This window comes from Chenopodium quinoa, unplaced genomic scaffold, assembly GCF_001683475.1.
Source record: "Chenopodium quinoa cultivar QQ74 unplaced genomic scaffold, ASM168347v1, whole genome shotgun sequence".
NCBI lineage: Eukaryota > Viridiplantae > Streptophyta > Magnoliopsida > Caryophyllales > Amaranthaceae > Chenopodium > Chenopodium quinoa.
The window spans coordinates 3,440,378-3,459,709 of record NW_018742684.1 but is presented as its reverse complement, the minus strand read 5'-3'; the positions used below and the strand labels follow the sequence as shown (position 1 = coordinate 3,459,709).

At 34.8% G+C, this 19,332-nt stretch overlaps 3 protein-coding genes across 3 annotated transcripts; 1 reads left to right on the top strand and 2 right to left on the bottom strand.

Moving 5' to 3' along the window:
• The first annotated feature begins 7,309 nt into the window (after positions 1-7,309).
• LOC110722848 (protein ALP1-like) lies at positions 7,310-13,153 on the top strand. The gene is made up of 2 exons (XM_021902150.1): positions 7,310-8,703; positions 12,985-13,153. Exons 1-2 carry the CDS (start codon positions 7,441-7,443, stop codon positions 13,009-13,011), a joined length of 1,290 nt encoding a protein of 429 aa, XP_021757842.1. The 5' UTR covers positions 7,310-7,440; the 3' UTR covers positions 13,012-13,153.
• On the bottom strand, positions 13,092-14,826 carry LOC110722553 (LRR receptor-like serine/threonine-protein kinase EFR). Its single transcript, XM_021901818.1, has 2 exons — positions 14,721-14,826; positions 13,092-14,493 (listed from the first exon to the last, which is right to left on the bottom strand). The coding sequence occupies exons 1-2, from the start codon at positions 14,824-14,826 to the stop codon at positions 13,229-13,231; spliced, it is 1,371 nt and encodes a 456-aa protein (XP_021757510.1). The 3' UTR covers positions 13,092-13,228.
• On the bottom strand, positions 14,145-17,614 carry LOC110722849 (probably inactive leucine-rich repeat receptor-like protein kinase At2g25790). Its single transcript, XM_021902151.1, has 8 exons — positions 16,421-17,614; positions 16,124-16,279; positions 15,944-16,021; positions 15,461-15,610; positions 15,108-15,257; positions 14,907-15,034; positions 14,721-14,820; positions 14,145-14,243 (listed from the first exon to the last, which is right to left on the bottom strand). The coding sequence occupies exons 1-6, from the start codon at positions 16,800-16,802 to the stop codon at positions 14,931-14,933; spliced, it is 1,020 nt and encodes a 339-aa protein (XP_021757843.1). The 5' UTR covers positions 16,803-17,614; the 3' UTR covers positions 14,145-14,243; positions 14,721-14,820; positions 14,907-14,930.
• Between the last annotated feature and the right edge of the window lie 1,718 nt (positions 17,615-19,332).

Below are 19,332 nucleotides of genomic sequence, written 5' to 3'. Positions count from 1 at the left end.
CCCATCCAAGTGGTCCATTATATTATTGTGTTACTGTCAAGTGGGTGTTCACTAGAAATACAATGTTATATCAAAATAAAGCTCTTTAGGGGGCAATGCTTACCTGAGCACCAAGGCAGGCCACTTAGCCCCGATTGTTGCCTTGCTGCCTAGTGACCCTCTTGACGCCATCCTTGGTGTGGGAGAGTAAGTTCCTAATCCTAATCCTAATTCTTAGATGACCCGTGACAATAAGCTCTTTTCCTAATCCTAATATGATTAAGATTTTTATTTTGGGCCACATTATGTTGGGTTAAGTGAGAAATAAAGCTCAATTCACTTAAAATTGGCTACTAATATTATGACATTGTTGACAACCATGGTTAGTTCAATTAAGTTTTTATTAAAAAAAAAAAAAAAAAAAAAAAACTTAATTGTGTAATAAAGTTTAAATAAATTTTGCATAAAATAATTTTATACGATGATATTGAAATAAAATATTTGTATAAGTAATAAAGACATATATTATAATTTACTCTAAAATATGGGGGATTACAAGGGGTAACTCAAGTTACTTGGTTAGGGGTTACTCGAGTTTCTCGTTCAAGCTGCATACAAAAAAATTGTGACTCGAGTAACCCATAACCAAGAGACTCGAGTAACCCTGCACCGAGAAACTTGAGTAATCCCGAAAACTCGAGTAACCCCTGACTGAGAAACTTAAGTAACCCATGATCGAGAAACCCAAGTAATCTTTGCCGCACGGTATAGCAGACCGCATATAAAAAATTGTGAATAAGTAAATAACATATTGTTTTAGCAAAATAACGCAAGATTTAAACAAAATAACAAAAAGTTTAAGAAAAATAAGGGATTGTTCTCTTTAGTTTATTTCAGTTCAGCTCCAATAAGTTCAGTTAATTTAAGTTCTTATCTAAATTTCCCTCTCCCATAAAATATTTAGTTTAGTTCAGTTCAGCTCAAGTTCAGTCAATCAGAACAAACCCTAACTCAAGCATATTGAGTATGGAATACCATGATCATATCTTAAAATTTACTCCGTATAAAAGTCTCGACACGAAAAAACTTCAATGGAAGGGTGTTATCAAGGCATCAAGTGATTCAATTACGAGCTGAGGGGTGGCAATTACGTACTTTAGTACCCCCCAGACAGGGATCAGTCAAATTGAAATTAGGAAATTACTTTACTAACCCCATCACCTTGTTTTTTTTTGGGAAAATTTGAAATAATAATTCCAACTTTCATCGATTTTGGTTGAATAATCCCAAATTTGGATTATTCTGGAATAATCCGAAATTTGGGGGTTGTTCCTTTTCTTCAATCCCTAACCGGTCAACAAAAGTCAATGACCTATTATATCAGGTCACTTGACACGTGTCAATCTCTTATTGGTAAAAAAAACCCCAAAAAATCACCAAACCATTAGTCAACCTCCCCTTCCCCCACCGGCCCACCACCATACCCACAACTGCACTGCCAGCCTGCCGCCCATTTCTCGCCGACCAACCACATGAAACAACCCATCACGTTGCCGTTTTCCTTCCTCCCCCTAACACCTCTTATTCCCCAAGAAACCACCACCCCAAAACCCCGAATCCACGAAAGAAAACCCTTCCCACTGCCAAAATCCCCAAACCGTTCCTCCCAGCACCTCGAAACCCTAAGCGATTGGGGTTTTCGACGGTGGCGGAAGTTTAGGGGGGTTTGGCAGTGGGAGTGATGGTTTTAAGCGATTTTTGAGTGGAGGAGGTTGGGGTTTCGATTAAGGGTAGTCGGAAAACGGGAAAGGAGGACCAACGAGTGGGGAGGGGGAAACCAACACAGAAGGAGGAGAATAAGCAACGCATGGGGAGGGGAATAAGCGGCGCAGAGGGAGGGGTAAGGGCAACAACCGCCGCCATTTGGTGTTAGGCTAGTGGTTTTTTGGGGTTTGGCCGGTGGTCGGGACTTTTGATTTTTTATTTATATATATATATATTGTTTAAGCCAATTCATTTGTAACACGTGTCACTTTAAAAAAAAAATTAACCCATTTAACCGGTCACCGGTTTTTTCGGATTATTCTAGAATAATACAAAATTGAGATTATTGTAGCAAAATAGATGAAAAGTTGGGATTATAAATATATATATATATATATATATGAAATTTTGTCTAGAACTACCCTAGAGATAAGGTCATTTGTGAAAAACTACCCAACTTTTTTTTATTTGTTTAAAACTACCCACAAGTTACAAAACGTTTGGGTAACACTACCCATTAACGTTTTCCGTCCAATTAAGACGTTATTGGGCCCACTTTTTCACTTTTCCCACTTAATTAACTCCCCTAATTACCTTCTATCTTCACCCTAATTAACTTCCTCTCCATTCTCACTCAATAATCCAAAAGATTATACTCAATCAATTGAACACAAATTCTCAATTATTCAAGTAATGTTTCACACTTTCCTTTTAATTCATTGTTTATTGTATTTGTATACAAGTTTTAATTGAACACAATAAACATAATTAGGGTGTAAATTAGGGATTCGGATTAGGGTTTATGGGTTCAAATAAATTTGGGGGTTTTGATTTCTAGGATTTAGGGGTTTAATTGAGTTCTAGGTTTCACTTATTTTGACTTTGAGATTGAATTCAATTGCACTTTAATTACTAATTGGCCATTGCAGTTGGTAGGATATCTAATTGACCATTGTAATTGATAGGATGCCTAAATTTGGGGGTTTTAATTTCTAGGGTTTAGGGGAAGTTAATTAGGGAAGAGGGAGAAGGTAATTAGGGGAGGTTAATTAGAGAATATGGAGAATGTAATTAGGGGAAGTTAATTAAGGAAGAGAGAGAAGGTAATTAGGGGAGTTAATTAAGTGGGAAAAGTGAAAAAGTAGACCCCATTAACGTTTTTTTGGACGGAAAACGTTAATGGGTAGTGTTATCCAAACTTTTTTTATATTCTAGGTACTTCTTAACAAATAAAAAATTAAATAAAAAAAACGGGTAGTTCTTCACAAATAACCCTATCTTTAGGATAGTTACGGACAAAATTTCCTTTTTTAACACCCTTTTTGTTCTTTCACGGAGTAATTTTATAATTGGGGAGAACTAAATGTAGGATAATTTTACCTAAATGCAGAATAAGTTATTTTTTTAAAAAAAATTATGTTCCAATTTTGTCCTTGTTTTAACTTAATCTTTTACACTTATTTTAAATGATTAAAATTAAATCATGTACACTCATAACTATATAATCATCCCAACTGTTTAATTTAAATTACAACCATATTCTAACGTATTCAATCTTGTATCCTATTTAATACGGATAATACTACTATACAAATTCATAGACAATAATGAAGTGCACTACGACATTTTTTTGAGGTATGAAAATTATGTGATGTAATAGATGAACAATCGAACAACATAAAATTTCCATCTTATACGACTAATATTTTTGAAGGTCTCTAGCATCCCCCATTCTCCCTTATACAATTTCCGGGGGCCTCAAGAACCCCCCAGCTAGGATTTTCGGAGGTCTCAAGAACCCCCCGGCTAGGATTTCTGGGGGTCTCCAATACCCCCCCGGCTATGATTTCCAGGGGTCTCCAATACCCCTCGGCTAAGCTTTCCGGGGGCCTTCAGTACCCCCCGGCTAAGATTTCCGGGGGTCTCTAGTACCCCCGAAAAATAAAGTCGGGGTACTTATAATGAAAAATTATAACATTTCAACAAAAAAATTAAACGAAAAAAAACCTAAGACCGGATGGTTTATGAGCGGTGAACGACTTCTTCGTCTCTAGGGCTCAGATTGAAGAATTTTAAGGGAAATGGTGGAATGAAATGAATTGCAAAAAAAAAAAAAAAAAAAAAATGATGACTGAAATTGTGAATGAAATGAAAAAATCGGCGAGTATAATGAATTGCAAAATAAAATTGTAAAAACAAAAAGCCTGATGAAATGACAAATCAGTTTTTTCATTTTGGAAAGGGGTATTTTAGTCATTTTATTATTTTAATATCATTAATTAATTTCTACATTTAGATTATTTTGTACTGCATTTAGTACTTGCGTTATTTGGTGTTGGGAAACCAGAAAGATGGAAACAGAGCGGATGGGGAAGAACATGAAAAATCCTTTGGAGAGAGAGGGGTCTGATCGAATGGAGAAGAAGCTCAAGAGTGAGGTTGATTCTCAGATGATGAACATACACTGGTTCTTATCTTTTTTTAAGGGTTTATCTATTAATTCTGCAATTTCATTTTGAAATTTAATATTTCGTTTTTAAATCCTAATACTTTTAACTCTAATTCAACTAATTGAGCAGTGAAGATGACAATGATATATACTATGGCGATGATTCTTATTCTTATCATTCTAGCGATGCTCATCATGATGATCTTGATGATACCGCCTGGTGTATGTATGTTTATTTGCAAACTACTTTTTCAATTTTTTATTTACAACCCCTTCAATTTCGAATCTTATTGGGGCCTGAATTATTTGCAGTGGAGATATTCAGATAGATGAAGAAGATTTAAACGTTGACCCAGAAATTATATTACAAGGGTGCGTTTTTTCATATCATTTTTACAATTAATTTCAATTTAACGATTATTGAAATATAATAAGAAAATATTGGTGTATCATTGTTTGCAAAATTTATTTGTTGTATACAATTACCATCAAATTAGGGTTATAGTAGTGGCAATTGCGGTAGAACTAGCATCAAGAACTATGACAAGATTTCTTGATGCTTTATCGATTTGATTTAGGAAGTATGGCCTTAAAAATTTGATAATCTTTTCCATGTATATCTTATGTGAGCTTTATGATTATGAGTATGTGAGATGTATTAAAACATCTGCGGCATTCTCACAATGCTTTGGGATTCATATGATCTTTGTTGCCTATCTACAAGGTGATAATTCTGATGGATAACTTTTTTCGGTTCATCTGGCTACCGGTGATCCACCCAAGGTTCTTGATTGTCGTATTTTGAGTCCTATAGATGCACAATCTATGCGTACTGGTGATTCATTTATCTCCGTACTTTGTTACTAAATTGTATCGTATTTCTTCACTAGCATAATTTGTTATTCTATTGTATTTTGCTTGTTTAGGTAGACCTGTTTTCATGGGTGAAAGAGTTCCATTGAAAAAAAAGGATATAGCTTGTCGCTATTGTGCTCAAGAATTCAACCAGAACAAGAATGTGAATTTCGGTGCTACAATATGATAATAGATTCAGTAGATTGGCCCTCTTGGTTTAGAACTTTATGTAACGTTATATGACTATTTGGAGGTATCTTGGTATTAGAATTCTGCTGCTACTATCTGATCATAGATTCAGTAGATTGGTCTCGTGCTTTAGAACTTTATGTACTCCGTAATGCTATATGACTAGTTAGAGGTATCCGGAAATTTGCAACATATTATTTTAGAGTTTTACTACCTGTATTATCTAATTCAGGCTTCTATTTCAAATGTATGGCACATTTCCAGCCTCAATGAACTCTGGTGTTTTACTTGTTCTAAGGCAATACATAATCTTTATGTTGTTTTGATTTTCTGGGGAAACAATCGAGTAGCTAGCCTAGTTGGCCCTCGAATCTGTGACTTCGATGGCAATTCCCTTGCTAAGAGTATCTTGGGTTGTGTATGATTTCTCTGTTGATGTGATCATGTCATCATGAAAAGCCTGACCTGAGGGAGTGAGGGTTGGTTGCAAAGAGAAGGGAAATGAACAAGAAATGAACAGTAGCCTAACCTGGGATTCTGGAAATACCAGGATTGGGCAGAAATTTCTGGGCTGATAATCATTTTTAAATAAATTTGGGCTTTGGATAGCCCTTACTCCCTCTTAGCCCACAACTAAACTATGTTTAAATTCAGACTAAAAACTCACTTCCAGCCCAAATTAGTTGGCTATCATGTCTCGAATACAAGCTTTGGCCCTTTTAACCTGGCTCGGGTCTGGTCAGTCAATTTCAGATCGGGTCAAACATAGCTTCTTTCCTTTTTTTTTTTTTTAAAAAAAAAATAATAATAAAGGGAAACATGACTTCACTTTTTGGGAAAAAAAAATACTGTTTTGAAAAAATATTTCGTAGGTTGGGAAAAAAGGAAAATTACACTGTAAAAATCTTTATTTTGTTCGATTTACTTTGAATTATCTCAACTTTTGTTATTTTGTAATAATCTTTCTTCAATATCTAAAACCAACAACAAAATAAAAACAACTATAAAAAAAAAAGATGAAACACCCTTCCCTTTACCAGCCTCACCGGTAAACCCCCCTACTAGCCCCATCTCCTCTTCCCTACCCCCTAACCCAGCCAACAACCACTACCAACTCTATGTCTGGCCCACCCAAGGATTCCGACACCCTCCACTTCCATGTTTACTTTCTCTCTCCCTTCCTTATCCTAAATCAAATGCTCCTTCATGGCTCCACCACTAGGGCGATTTAGGGCAGTTTTGGGGTTGGGTTTCAGGTGGGTTTAAGGAGGTTTTTGGGGTGGTGGTTTGATTTTGGGGTGGGTTTAAGGTGGTTTTGGGTGGTCTCGGACTAAGATTTCAAATTTGGGGTAGTTTCGGGGGCAGGGTTAGGGAGGGGGGGGGATGTTTCGGTAAAGTGGATGTGGAAGGAGGATGAGGGTGGGTAAGGCCGTAAAGGAGGTGGTTGTTCGGCTAGGTTGTTTAATTTTGATTTTTTGCCGACACGTGTTAAGTAACCTAAAATATTAAGTTGTAACTTTTGTTGACTGGTTTGGGATTGTTGGAAGAAAAAAAAGGGTAAAAGTTGAGATTATTGCAGAATAATTAAAAGTTAGAACTATTCAAAGTAAATCAAACAAAGTTGAGACTATTAAAGTGTACTCCTATCTCTATCTCTTCTCTTCTAAAAAATTCGTTTACTATTTTTTTTTTCTTCTTTTATGTTACCAACCACTCGGTATGACACAAAATCAAAGTGAAAGAATTCCCAGAATATGGCTAGCTAATGCTTGGGAAAATACAAGTTAATCTGTCAGATAAACGAATTTTTGTTAATATGATGACGTTTTTGTAAATATATTGAAAAAGTAAGGTGCTATCCAATTACTATTTGCCTTTTGTTTTTATTGTTTGATGAGGAAATTACACATGTACCCCTCAACTAGTGCGTGAAAAGACGCATATATCCCTCTATTGATACTTGAAAAGACAATTATACCCCTAGATAAACAAAATTTTGTTTATATGGGGAATCAACTAGTATAGCTCCTATTGCTTGCGTTAACCAATCTAATATTTTCATAAAATAATTTAAAGTACTTTTATTAGAGTTTGAACTCTTACCAATTAGAACAAATTTAGAACTCAATTAAGATTTCAACATTATTTTTGGAAACCTTTCTAAAAATGAAACAATCTCATACCAAATTTGACCTCAAAAAAACATGGCTGCTTCTCCCAAACCTCATTCCACTAAACGCCGCACCACCAAACGCAAAACTCCATCAACCACCACCATCACCGCCCTTTCTCCTCTAATCTCCGCCATTACAGCTGCTCTTTCATCCTCTCACTCTTTCCTCCATAACAACGATCTTCAACTTCTTCCTTCTCAATCTCTCTCTCTTCAATCTTCTCTCTCTTCTGCCTTCCTTTCTCTCTCTAAACTCCAACCCAATTTACAGCTCCCTCTTTCTCTCTCTTCCTGCTGTTGGTTTCAGCGTTTTCTCCTTTCTTCCACCTGTGATGACGATCCAAGGTGGGTTGATTTCTTCCGTATGTCAAAACCCACTTTTTATCGCCTCAATTCCATGCTTTCTGACTCGATTTCATCTGTTCTTAGTTTGCCGATTTCTTCTGATTATGCACTTGGGGCTGCTATTTATAGGCTCGCGCATAATGGGTCGTTTTCAATTGTGGGAAAACGATTTGGGTTAAGCTCGAATGATGCTTGTAGGGTTTTTTATGCTGTTTGTAAGGTGATTTGTGATCAATTGGGGGGTTATTTGGGTGGATTTAGGTCGGAATTAGGGAGAATTTTGGTGGGGTTTGAGCGGATTTCGTTGATTAATTGTTGTGGGGTTTTAGGGGTTGAGAAATTCCCAATAGAAGGTGAGATTTTGGGGAAAGATGGGTTTTTGATGGTTCAAGCTTTGGTTGATTGTGATGGGAGATTCTTGGATGTTTCTGCTGGTTGGCCTAGTACATTCGATCCCGATTCGATTTTACGACAAACAAGATTGTTTTTGAGTGTGGAGGAATCTAAAGAGCTGTTGAATGGTCCTGAAGTTGAGCTAATTGATGGGAATTTGATGCCTCAGTATATATTGGGTGATTCTTGTTATCCTTGTTTGCCATGGCTTTTGACTCCTTTTGTGAGCAGGGGTGAGGCAGAGGATTCGACCTCGAGCGAAAAGGAGTTCAATGAGGTGCATAAGAGAGCAATGGAGTTAGTAAGGATGGCATTTGGGAGGGTTAGAGCTAATTGGAAGTTGCTAAATAGGAGGTGGAAGGAGGAGTTTGTTGAATTCTTGCCTTTTATTGTCATCACTGCCTGTGTGCTGAATAATTTTTTGATGAAGCATGGAGAAATATCAAGTGATGATGATTCGGGTTGTGTTCGAGAGCAGGATATGCCGGTTTATGATGGGGAGGTCGATGAAGGTGCTGCAAGGATTAGGGATTTGCTGGCATTGCATCTTAGCCAGGTAAAACAAGATAACTGAATGTTTCTTATTTGAAAAACACTTAATTTAACTAGATGATGATATGTTTAGGCGTTTAGCCCTTGTAGAATTGGAATATTATTTGTTTAATTCGATTAGTATCATTGTAACTCAATGTGAGTTGATGATAATTTCATTGATCTTTGGTCAATCTTGTTGAAGTTTAAATAAGAAAAATGCCACATGTTATACCTATAAAAGCTAATTATATGAGTGTCATAAATCTGGTATCAAAATCAAGTTCTGATTGTATCTGCTGGCTGGCGGTTAGCCTAGCTCCCTATCCCATACTGGTTTAATGATTTCAAATCAAACAGGGCTGTTCTTAGGGTTGTTACAGGAGTTAAAATTCAATAATGAGCATTAGAGGGCATACCATATATTTGCATGATGTTAGATATTGTCAAAGAACTTGTTTTTTCTTATGTGGAGTATCTTTTGGTGGTAGCAGAGTTAGATTTTAATGAAACACTATGAAGTGCTATCAGGGAAAAAAATTTGGGATACCCCAATATGTAGTAGTGACCCTCAAAATGTAGGACTGAGAGTCTAAGATAAGAACCCATCTCGTGTGTGTGGAGGTTTGAGCTTGAGCCTAGAGGTAAAAAGCCAAGGGAGTAGCAGATGGTTAGCATGATGTTAGATATTGTCAAAGAACTTATTTTTTCGTATGTGAAGTAACTTTTGGTGGTAGCAGAGTTAGATTTAAATGAAACACTATTAAGTGCTATAAGGGAAAGAAATTTGGGATGCCTCAATATGTAGTAACGAACTAACGACCCTCAAAATGTAGGGACTGAGAGTCTAAAATAAAGAAAATCTTTACCCATCCCGTATGTGTGGAGGTTTGAGCTTGAGCCTAGAGGTAAAAAGCCAAGGGAGTAGCAGATTGTTAGAATTATAAAAATCCTCTATGAGTACTCGTTTGAATGCCTGATAAAGACTGAAATTCATGAACCTAAAAGGCTAAAACCCATTCTTATGCTATAGTCTGTGAAAGTCCTATCACTTGAGGTCCCATCTTCTTGCTCCTTGTGTTGTAGATATATACCATCTTGGTCCTAATTTTGAGGTAATTAATTACCTAGTGTTTAGAATATGGATGGTGATTATATTGTGACTTTGCTTGAAAATTTTGTGTGGGAACTGGGAAGGGTAAAATCAGGGTATCATGTGAAAGTTGATAAACTGAAGTCATTAATAATTCCTTGTCACTTAGCTGAAAGTTTCTTAGGTGAGAGAAATTGGTGACTAGGTTGATACTCTTTGTCTCTTCTAAGGATCTATTAGGTGGAAGTGAGGTTTATTATGCCAACTGCTAACTGTTTTGTTGCCATGTGAAGTCTAAATTCAGTTAAGTGATTTGATTAGAGTTAACTTAATTGCCTCTATTAAGAACAAAATGCCTTTATCTTTTTGATGAAAAAGGATGAGTGTTCAAGGTTAAACCAATGAAACATTCTCACACCAGAGCCTTAAGCACATGTTAAACAGAGCTTTAAGCACATATCTAAAGATACAGAGGAAGTAAGTTGCTTGAAGGTCATGTTAAACAGAGCCTTTAGCACATATCTTAATTTACCTTTGTTCACTCCCTAAAGGACATAAAATGGGTGCTAGTACTATGTTGTATACAAGTTCTTAAGGAATAAATTTTTTGTTGATTTTTCAGCTAAACTTTTAATTCTTTCCTCTCTCTCAAAAACAAATTCAAGTTGGTTTATGAATAAATGAGTTATTGTGAGTCATCAATAGAAGATTGGCATTATAGAGTACTTCAATCATATACTCGGTACTCCACTCAATCTTATTGTTTAGATGGAGAACTAATGGTGTTTGAACTTTAAAGAGATCGCACTGTTCTATTGAGATTGTTGTTTGATAGGGAGCAATTGGTTAGAATCAGCACTCCTAAGCTAGGAAAAAGCATGTCATCTCTCATCTGCAATGTTTCTAGGGAACTTTTTTTGGTTCTGATGTAGATACCTCATGAAATAGAAGCTAGAAAAAAGGAAGGAAATTCTATTTAAAAGATGTCCTCTGGCCTATATATAAAAAAAAATGATAAGCTTATAAATATAATGATTAAGCTAGAGGTGGTGGGTATGCTTCACTGAGTTAGTTGGTTTTTTTTTTTGAAGGATTTGCGGTTAATGTACAACAGTACAAGAACAATGCATTGATGTCTTCTAAAAATCATAAGCCTCTAGGCAAGGTGGATTTTAGTTCTTGTGACTTGATTTTATTAAGGAAATAATACCAACTTTTCATAGATAACTAGTTTTTTGGGCCCGGGCTACCCCGGGTTAATACATGGGGTTGATCATTAATATACACTAGGTTAATTCCCGTGCCATGCACGGTCATAATTAAATTTTACAATAAATAAATATGGTGTTAATTCAACAATAATTTATCCAAAAAATTTATTTGTAACAAAATAATTTAATTTAAATGTAAAGATTATTGAATTGGATTGTATAAAAAAAAATAGTAATAGAAACTTAGAAGATTTAACGTTTTGTATAAGAAAATTAAATTATTAGTTTAGGTAATTAGGTTAGTACCTATATACGAACTCATATACATTTGTCCTTAAATTTTTGACACACTTTGATCGGCATAATATGAAAATTTATTTGAGTTCATTTTACTTTAGGATAAAGTATTCCGTAATCAACTTTTTAAATATATTTTAGTCTGCGGATAATTAGAACAATTAGATTTAATTTTCCAATATATGTTATGTACGAAGTATACTATAACAAAATTATTTTGTTCTTATAAACGTTATGTATAGTTTTAAGATTAATACTCCGTAAAAAGTATGCTACCAAAATGATTTTTCTTAAAAAAATTGATATTGATAATATTATAATAATCTTGGAAAACAATATATTCCAATACCTTAGTTTTTTAAAGCTATGTTAGTATTTTTGTAATTAAAAGACCCCATCGTCTCTACCCCGTAGGAACTACGAGATAAGAAATCACGGAGCCACCCATTAATAGTAATAGAACTTTGCGCAGCCTTTCTATTTCAAAGCGAGACCACCTAATTCAAGAAAGGCCAAGAGCAGTTGATGAAAGATAGGAACCTGCTCCCATTTCGAGTCTAGAGAAAAAATTGCAAGTTCTTCCTAAGAAAGGATTTTCAGTCCTCCAGAAAGAATTTGAAGATCCTTTTGCAAACCACTGAAAGACTCTACTGAGACAAAACAAAGATGGGCTGTCAAGAACGTAGAGGAGGTAGGATGGGCAGTTGGTCAGATCTAGTATGGATCGTACATGGACAGTAGTTGGAGTCGGCGGCTCTCCTAGGGTTCCCTAATCTTGGATCCTGGGGAAGAGGATCAAGTTGGCCCTTGCGAACAACTTGATGCACTATCTCCCTTCAACACGAACCCCCTGCGGTGGAGCCCGCCCCAATGCCGGCGCCCTTATGGACGGACGACGTCCGCCGAGCGGCGCTACGGGATCGGCTGACCGTGCCTAGTGCGCTTGGAAATCGAACCCAAATGAGTGATAATTTACAACTTGTCAGAAACAAGAGAAAGAAAAAAATCTTATTTTTTATTGATATTTACTCTATGTTCCCTATGGTAACTGGGTTCATCAATTATGGTCAACAAACAATACGGGCAGCAAGGTACATCGGTCGGCCCAGCAGAGTGCTTTCGCCGTTGGTGTTCTTTCCGATCTCTACGCATTTCACCGCTCCACCGGAAATTAGTTTCCTAGTATATATAGAATATATGTAAAAATTTTAATTGAGTAATATTGGATTAAATATGTTGTCCAAAAGGAAATGACTATTATTATAAGTTATAAAGTATATAGATGTCATTAAAATATGGCAAAAAAATAAAAAAAGAAAGGAAAAAAAAAAGGCGGGAAAATTTTTAACCAGGAAGTCATTTCTGGTTTCGCCTTTAGTATAAGTTATTTTAATTTATAAATCAATTTTCTTGTAATTAAATTTGTTGTTCATATTGAATTGTGATTTGTTACATATTAATATTTTGTATTCAAAAGAATATACTACCTCCGTTTCATATTATTTGCAACGATTAGACATTTTCCTCTCTACTTTATGTCAAATCATTGCAAATAATATGTAATGGAGGTAGTATAAAAATTAACTTAGCTTGGTGGTAAAACAATTAGTTTTAGAGTTAAAGGTTGCGTGTTCAAATCTTGTGGAGAACTCTTTTTTATTTATTTATTTATTATAAGTGCATGACGTGGCGTGGACGTTCTTAGGAACACCTTGTGCATGACGTGGCGTAATGAGGGGAGTCTACGTGACAAGTGGACGTTTTTATAAACGCCTTTTAATATATTAGTATAGATTTCTAAGAGAGAGAGTAGATAAACAAGCGGAACATGCATCCATAGTCATATAAATTATACAGTCATCAAAGACAACAAGCGAGGCACCATACGATCATACATTATCACATTCACAAGTGACGAAGAAACCTTCACATCAAGAACCTCATGATCATCAAACACGCCTTGCTCTCCTTAGCTTTCTTATGTTGTCCTCGAAGAAGTAGTAGCTGTAAAGGATGCATGCTTTAGCAAGGTAAAACCATGCATTCCACCAATGAGGATTAATCAGCATAATTATGACAACCGCAAGAAACATAGTCACACCAGATCCCGTGAAGGTGATATAAAAGGCTTCCATGTCAATCCAGCCACTGTCTTCATCTTGGGATTCACTTGTACTCGTGGAGGGCGTATCATCTGTAGTGCAGTTGATGGGAAAAGGAAGCCCACAAAGGAATGGATTGCCTTTGTAACTGGTGGCATCAAAGGTGGATGACTGAGCTTGAAATGGGATCTTCCCTGACAGGTTGTTGTAGCTGACGTTAAAGACCTCCAGAGTATTCAAATTTGTAGCTTCAGCTGGAATCCTTCCATTCAAGTGATTGAAGGATAAATCTAAACTCTCGATGTTCTTCAAGTTTGAAAAAGACGATGGAATGACACCCCACAATTGGTTATGAGATAAATTCAATGTCTGGATGTTGCTCAAATTACCAAGCTCATGTGGTATGTGGCCTGTTAATTTGTTGCAAGACAAATCTATTCCATACATGTAAAGAAGGATGTTAGTCATGTTACCTTCGTAATTGTAAGCCATGTTCTTTGTCACAAACTCTGCCTTGCTGTAAATAATATTGTGAGCTGAATCTAATTTCATCGAAATCAATTCTCCCACTCTGCCATCATTTATTAACTCAAAGTCCATACCAATATCAACATAAGGACTTCCACCACCGTACCTACTAGTAAATAATTGAGATAGGCAAGTGGGAATAGAGCCATATAAATTATTGGAGGAAAGATCCAACAAACGCAACTCAACTAAGCACAATTGAAAGGGTATTTGACCGTTAAACTGATTACCTCTCAAGAATAGAGCTTGCAATTGAGTGAGATTATTGATTGCAGCAGGAATTCGACCTCTCAGGTCATTATTACTGAGATCCAAGCGAGACAACCTTGAGAAACTGTTACAAAATGCATCTGTCACATGACCACTCAATCTATTATCGTTTAACCTGAGAGTTTGGATATTGGAGCTGAAATTTTTTGGCAAAAGTCCATTCAATCTGTTATATGATAGGTCCAAGTTCTGTAGTCGGGAAGAATTGTATATGTCATTAGGAATATGACCTTCTAGTGAATTATTACTTAGATTGAGAAACTCTAAGCTTGGACCAAACTTGTTCTTTTGGAGGCCACTTGAATATTTATTACCTTTAATTTAAGATTTAATAGAAACCTAAAATATGTCTAATGTATATGTGGATTTATAGTTTATGAAAATCTATTAGTTGTTTTTTTGATTGCTGGTTTTCATTGTGTAGTTTAATTTTGGAACTCATTATTTATGTTTGGTATATATTTGAGATTATTATCCTAGTAAGTAATGATAAAATATACGGAGTACTTAAAAAAGAGTTGAGGACTTGAGGTCACTGTACCATTATAATTGGTGAATCCAGTGATAGCATTGTAACTTAAATCCAACATTTCCAAATTCCTTAGCTGACGCAAATTCCTTAGATGACAAGTTTGTAGAACCTGCATATTATTATATCAGTATGACTATATGAGTGTGTATATATACTACTATATAGTTCCATGATACCAAAAGTGTGTTACCGTACCATTATAATTAGTGATGCCAGTGATCAAATTATTGGACTTGAGGTCACTGTACCATTATAGTTGCTGACTCCATTGATATTATTTTCACTTAAATCCAGCACTTCCAAATTCCTTAGTTGATGCAAAGCTGTTATGCAAATCTTAAATCAGTTATTAATTGTTTTATAAAAACAAAGGTGATTAGCTACTTGCATGCTTACCGTTTATTGGAACATTTCCGCTCAGTTGGCTGTGTCTCAAATATAGAGTGTGGAGTGATTGGAACCCACTTAGTTGGCTAATGATGTTGTTATCCAACGTAGTATATGACAAATCCAGTACCTTTAGGCTTGATGATAAGTTTGTAGAACCTGCATGTTATTATATCATTGTGAGTGTATAGTATATAGTTATATTAGACCAAGTACACGAATAATACCAAAAGTGTGTTACCATACCATTACAATTAGTGATGCCAGTGATCGAATTACCAGATATATATATTTAATCAAATAAGTACATAAATTATTACTCATAAATTTACAACTAGCTGAAAAACTAGTTCCGTGCTTACCTTTTAATGGAACAACTCCTCTCAGTTGGTTGGCTCTCAAATTTAGAGTGTGGAGTGATTGGAATCCAGATAGTTGGCTAATGATGTTGTTATCCAACATATTCTGTGATAGATCCAATACCTTAAGACTTGATGACAACTTTGTAGAACCTATATAATATTACATCGTTATTAGTGTATAATTGTAGTTGCAGCAGATCAAATATAATGCATGCAGTATTAATTGTGAGTTAATTAACTCTGCCTCTTTGTAGACAATAAAAATTAAAAATTAATTAAAATAAAACAAAATTTATTTTGTTATATTGGTCAAGTATGCCAAGTAGGAAATTACTGCTTTTGCGGCATTTTGGTGTCAAAACAAGGTTTCAATGCTATACCGTATACGGAGTACAAAACAGCAACTAATGTAAATTTTCCAACTATCACTAGCATTAATGGGAATAATTTTTATTCAAACTAAAAAATATGGGAATAACTTACCATTATTATTTTGGAAGCCAGTAATTTCAGTACCTCTTAGACCCAACTCTTCTAAATTTTGACTAATGGCCTCAATATCTGCTTCATCTCAAGAAATAATATATAATTAGGTATGTAAATTTAAAAAATATAACAGTTTTAGATTCAAATATTTAAGAAATAGATAGACATAAGCTTTACCATGTAGTTGTAATCCCTCCAAATTGTTCTCGTCTAGAAATAGATATTTGAGTGACAAAAATCCATGTAATTGTGATAAGCTACTCGCATCAAAATTATTGTATTGTAAATTTAGTGACTCAAGACTTTTAAGCTTGGATGACAACTTTGACGCACCTATTTCAAATTGAAACAAATTCAAAAGTGATAAGAGTATAAAACATATTCCTAGATCTCAACATTGTAATTTAGTCAAGAATCTAGTCATCTAACAATACATAATGATAATATAAATAGTGTTGAAGTCTAATGCATTACCTTTATCCTCATCCCAACTTTTAATGCCCATGGAAGTGAGATTAAGCTCTCGAAGTTCCTCAAAAGGATGTAATACAGAAGCATTAAAATGCATTTCAGATAAGTGACCTAGGTTTGGACTCTCTAGAGAGAGAGATACTACTCGAGAATTGAGTCCACATGTAACACCTTCCCAATCATCACAACAATTGCTTGTTTTATCTTCCTTCCAGGATTCCAAGTAGTCTAACAACCATACTGATCGAAATATGAAGGGAAGTTGGTCGCCCACGTTTTTTTTAAGCTGTAAAAGAGCAGCTTTTTCTTGCTCCAAACACCCATTAACTTCAACCCAAATACCCAATACCGTCATTATCCATAACCACTTAATTACACCTTTCATTTTTTTTTTTTTTTTTTTTTTTTTTTTTGCTAACTTTATATTAAAATAAAAATATAAGTTTTAGATTTTGTAATTTTTATAATATATACTAAAATATTTTATTCATATAAAGTTCCGGAATTCCCAAAGTGCCATTTTTATACACACGGTTCGGTTCCATTAACTAGCCGAAGACTTTGATCTTTCAGTCAGCTGTGATAGTATACTGTCTTACTATACATCAATCGAATTCTGTTTCCCCACCCTAGTAAACTAAAAATTAGATATGACCATTGACAAATGAAGACTACGAGTGGTTGTAAAATTAATACATCTGATGTGCTGGTAAGTGGTTGTAAATTTTGCGTATGTCATCTCATGTAGAATTGTCGTTTAATTAAACGTGTTTTAACTCTTGCCATTTATCCAATTTTTTCATGTTCAGTTTATGTATTGGTAGCATGTTTTTGTTTTGTTTTTTTTTTTTTTTTATAATTATTTTCCCTTAGGTTTCAACTCTATAATAAGAATCCATACGTATTTGAGGAATTATGTCACAGCTAGAGTTTTTTCATTAAATAGAGGAGATTAAATAAGTGTAATATTTATTAATATACAACTAGCCTTTTGGCCCGTTCGATGCACGGGTTCTTACCTAGGTTATTTCTTCGTTACTCTTAGAAATTTAGGACGACTTCCATGGTAATACAAATTGAAGACTTGGGAAAATGACTTGATGACTTCTAAGACACGGGCCATATCCATATGCATGGTTATTATTTACGATTGTGAAATCTTGGAGAAAAGACTTAACTTGAAGTTGACTTGCAAGTCTTCCCTCCGCCCCGCTAACCACGCTAAAAAAAAATGCTGGACGTGAACTTCATTTAATGTCTTGTAATAATTGAACATTTGAACGACGTAAGTGATACTTTGTTTTTAAGCATTTCAAAATATTTTGTTCAAAGGATATGCCAAATAGAGCCTTAAGCCCATATCTTAATTTACATTTGCTCACTTCCTAATCAAAGTACATATAAATTGGAAGCAATAACACGAAACAAATAGAAATGATTCAACAAAATGGAGAAATGCTATTTGTATAAATCTGAATGTTAAGTACATATGAATGATATGAATGAGATTTGCCTATTTTTGTGTGATGATTAGTAGGTATTAATAGTACGCGATAAATTTCTCAAGGTAATCAAGTAGTTACATTTGTATATAAATAGAATTTTGTAATGGTGGGTGATCCAATATGGTTCATGCATGCATCTTGCACTATTCAACTGAGTAAGCAATTGATATGATTATGATTAAGAATCTGATTAGCTAAGGTTGAAGTGTTGAACAGCTCAAGCAAAGGTTAGAATTTAATAACGCTAGTAGTAGCAGGAAAAGATACATGCTTTAATTAACTAGATTAAACCCTGCATTCGTTCCTCCAGTAAGGATTAATCGACATAATATAATCACAACCGCAAGAAACATAATTACATACACCAGATGCTACAAAGGTGACATAAAAGGTTTCCATGTTGATCCAACCACTATCTTCTTCATCTTGAGATTCATCACTTGTACTGTGGAGGGCTGTTGAAATAATAAATAGAAATGAGAGAAGAGAAAGAATAATAAAGTTTTATTTAATCCATTGAAAAAAGTAGTACATAGCAACATATATAGTGCAAAATAACTAAGCTAAGCTATAAGTAAGGAACAATGATCTTATGATCATTGATCATGCTAACATTAACCCACTAAACTAACCCACTACTATTATAATTCCACTAACACAAACAAATACTTAGTAGAGCATATTCCTATGCATTAGGAGTTAATTAACCACTAACAATTTGAAGCAAATACTCCAACAGCCCGTAATTAAGCCTTACACACTAATTAAAGTAAAATATATAATTTCTGACTGTTATAGATGGTTTCAATCAGTGTGACAAGTCTATTTCATCTCATTTAAACGTTGTTTTTCTTAGAAATTTAGGTTTGTATAAATATTTGGAGTATGAAATCCTAAATCACTTTTTACAAAATGGCTAGCTAATATCGGTTGGGTGCTTTTCATTCTTGTGAGCATACTAATTGGGCTGACTTATACAACTTGGGCTGACTTGTGAATATGGGATTCTTCTTCTTAAATTTTAATGGTTGTTTTGGTTTATTATGGCCCAAAGACAAAGGTTATTTTTCTTTTCATTGTATTAAGCTATTGCTCCCTTGATGCATTACCTTCAATCCAAGCACGCCCTAAAGTTACTAATCCTACTGAACTGACTGCGTGGCTGCTATTGAGTCTTTGGTATTTCCATTATGATCCTGAAATAGATGAATAAATATACATATGATTCTCATAGCTTTTGTATTTTCATTGATGTAATATTGAGGGAAATAGATCAATTAAAATTGTTTATGTAGGACTCCTTATTGTTTTGTATCATGTCATTTGAAGCTAGTGGAATGTTTAGATCAAGAGCTGCCAAGTCTTACAATATGACTATTATATTGTGGTCCGTTTGAAATATGATTATTA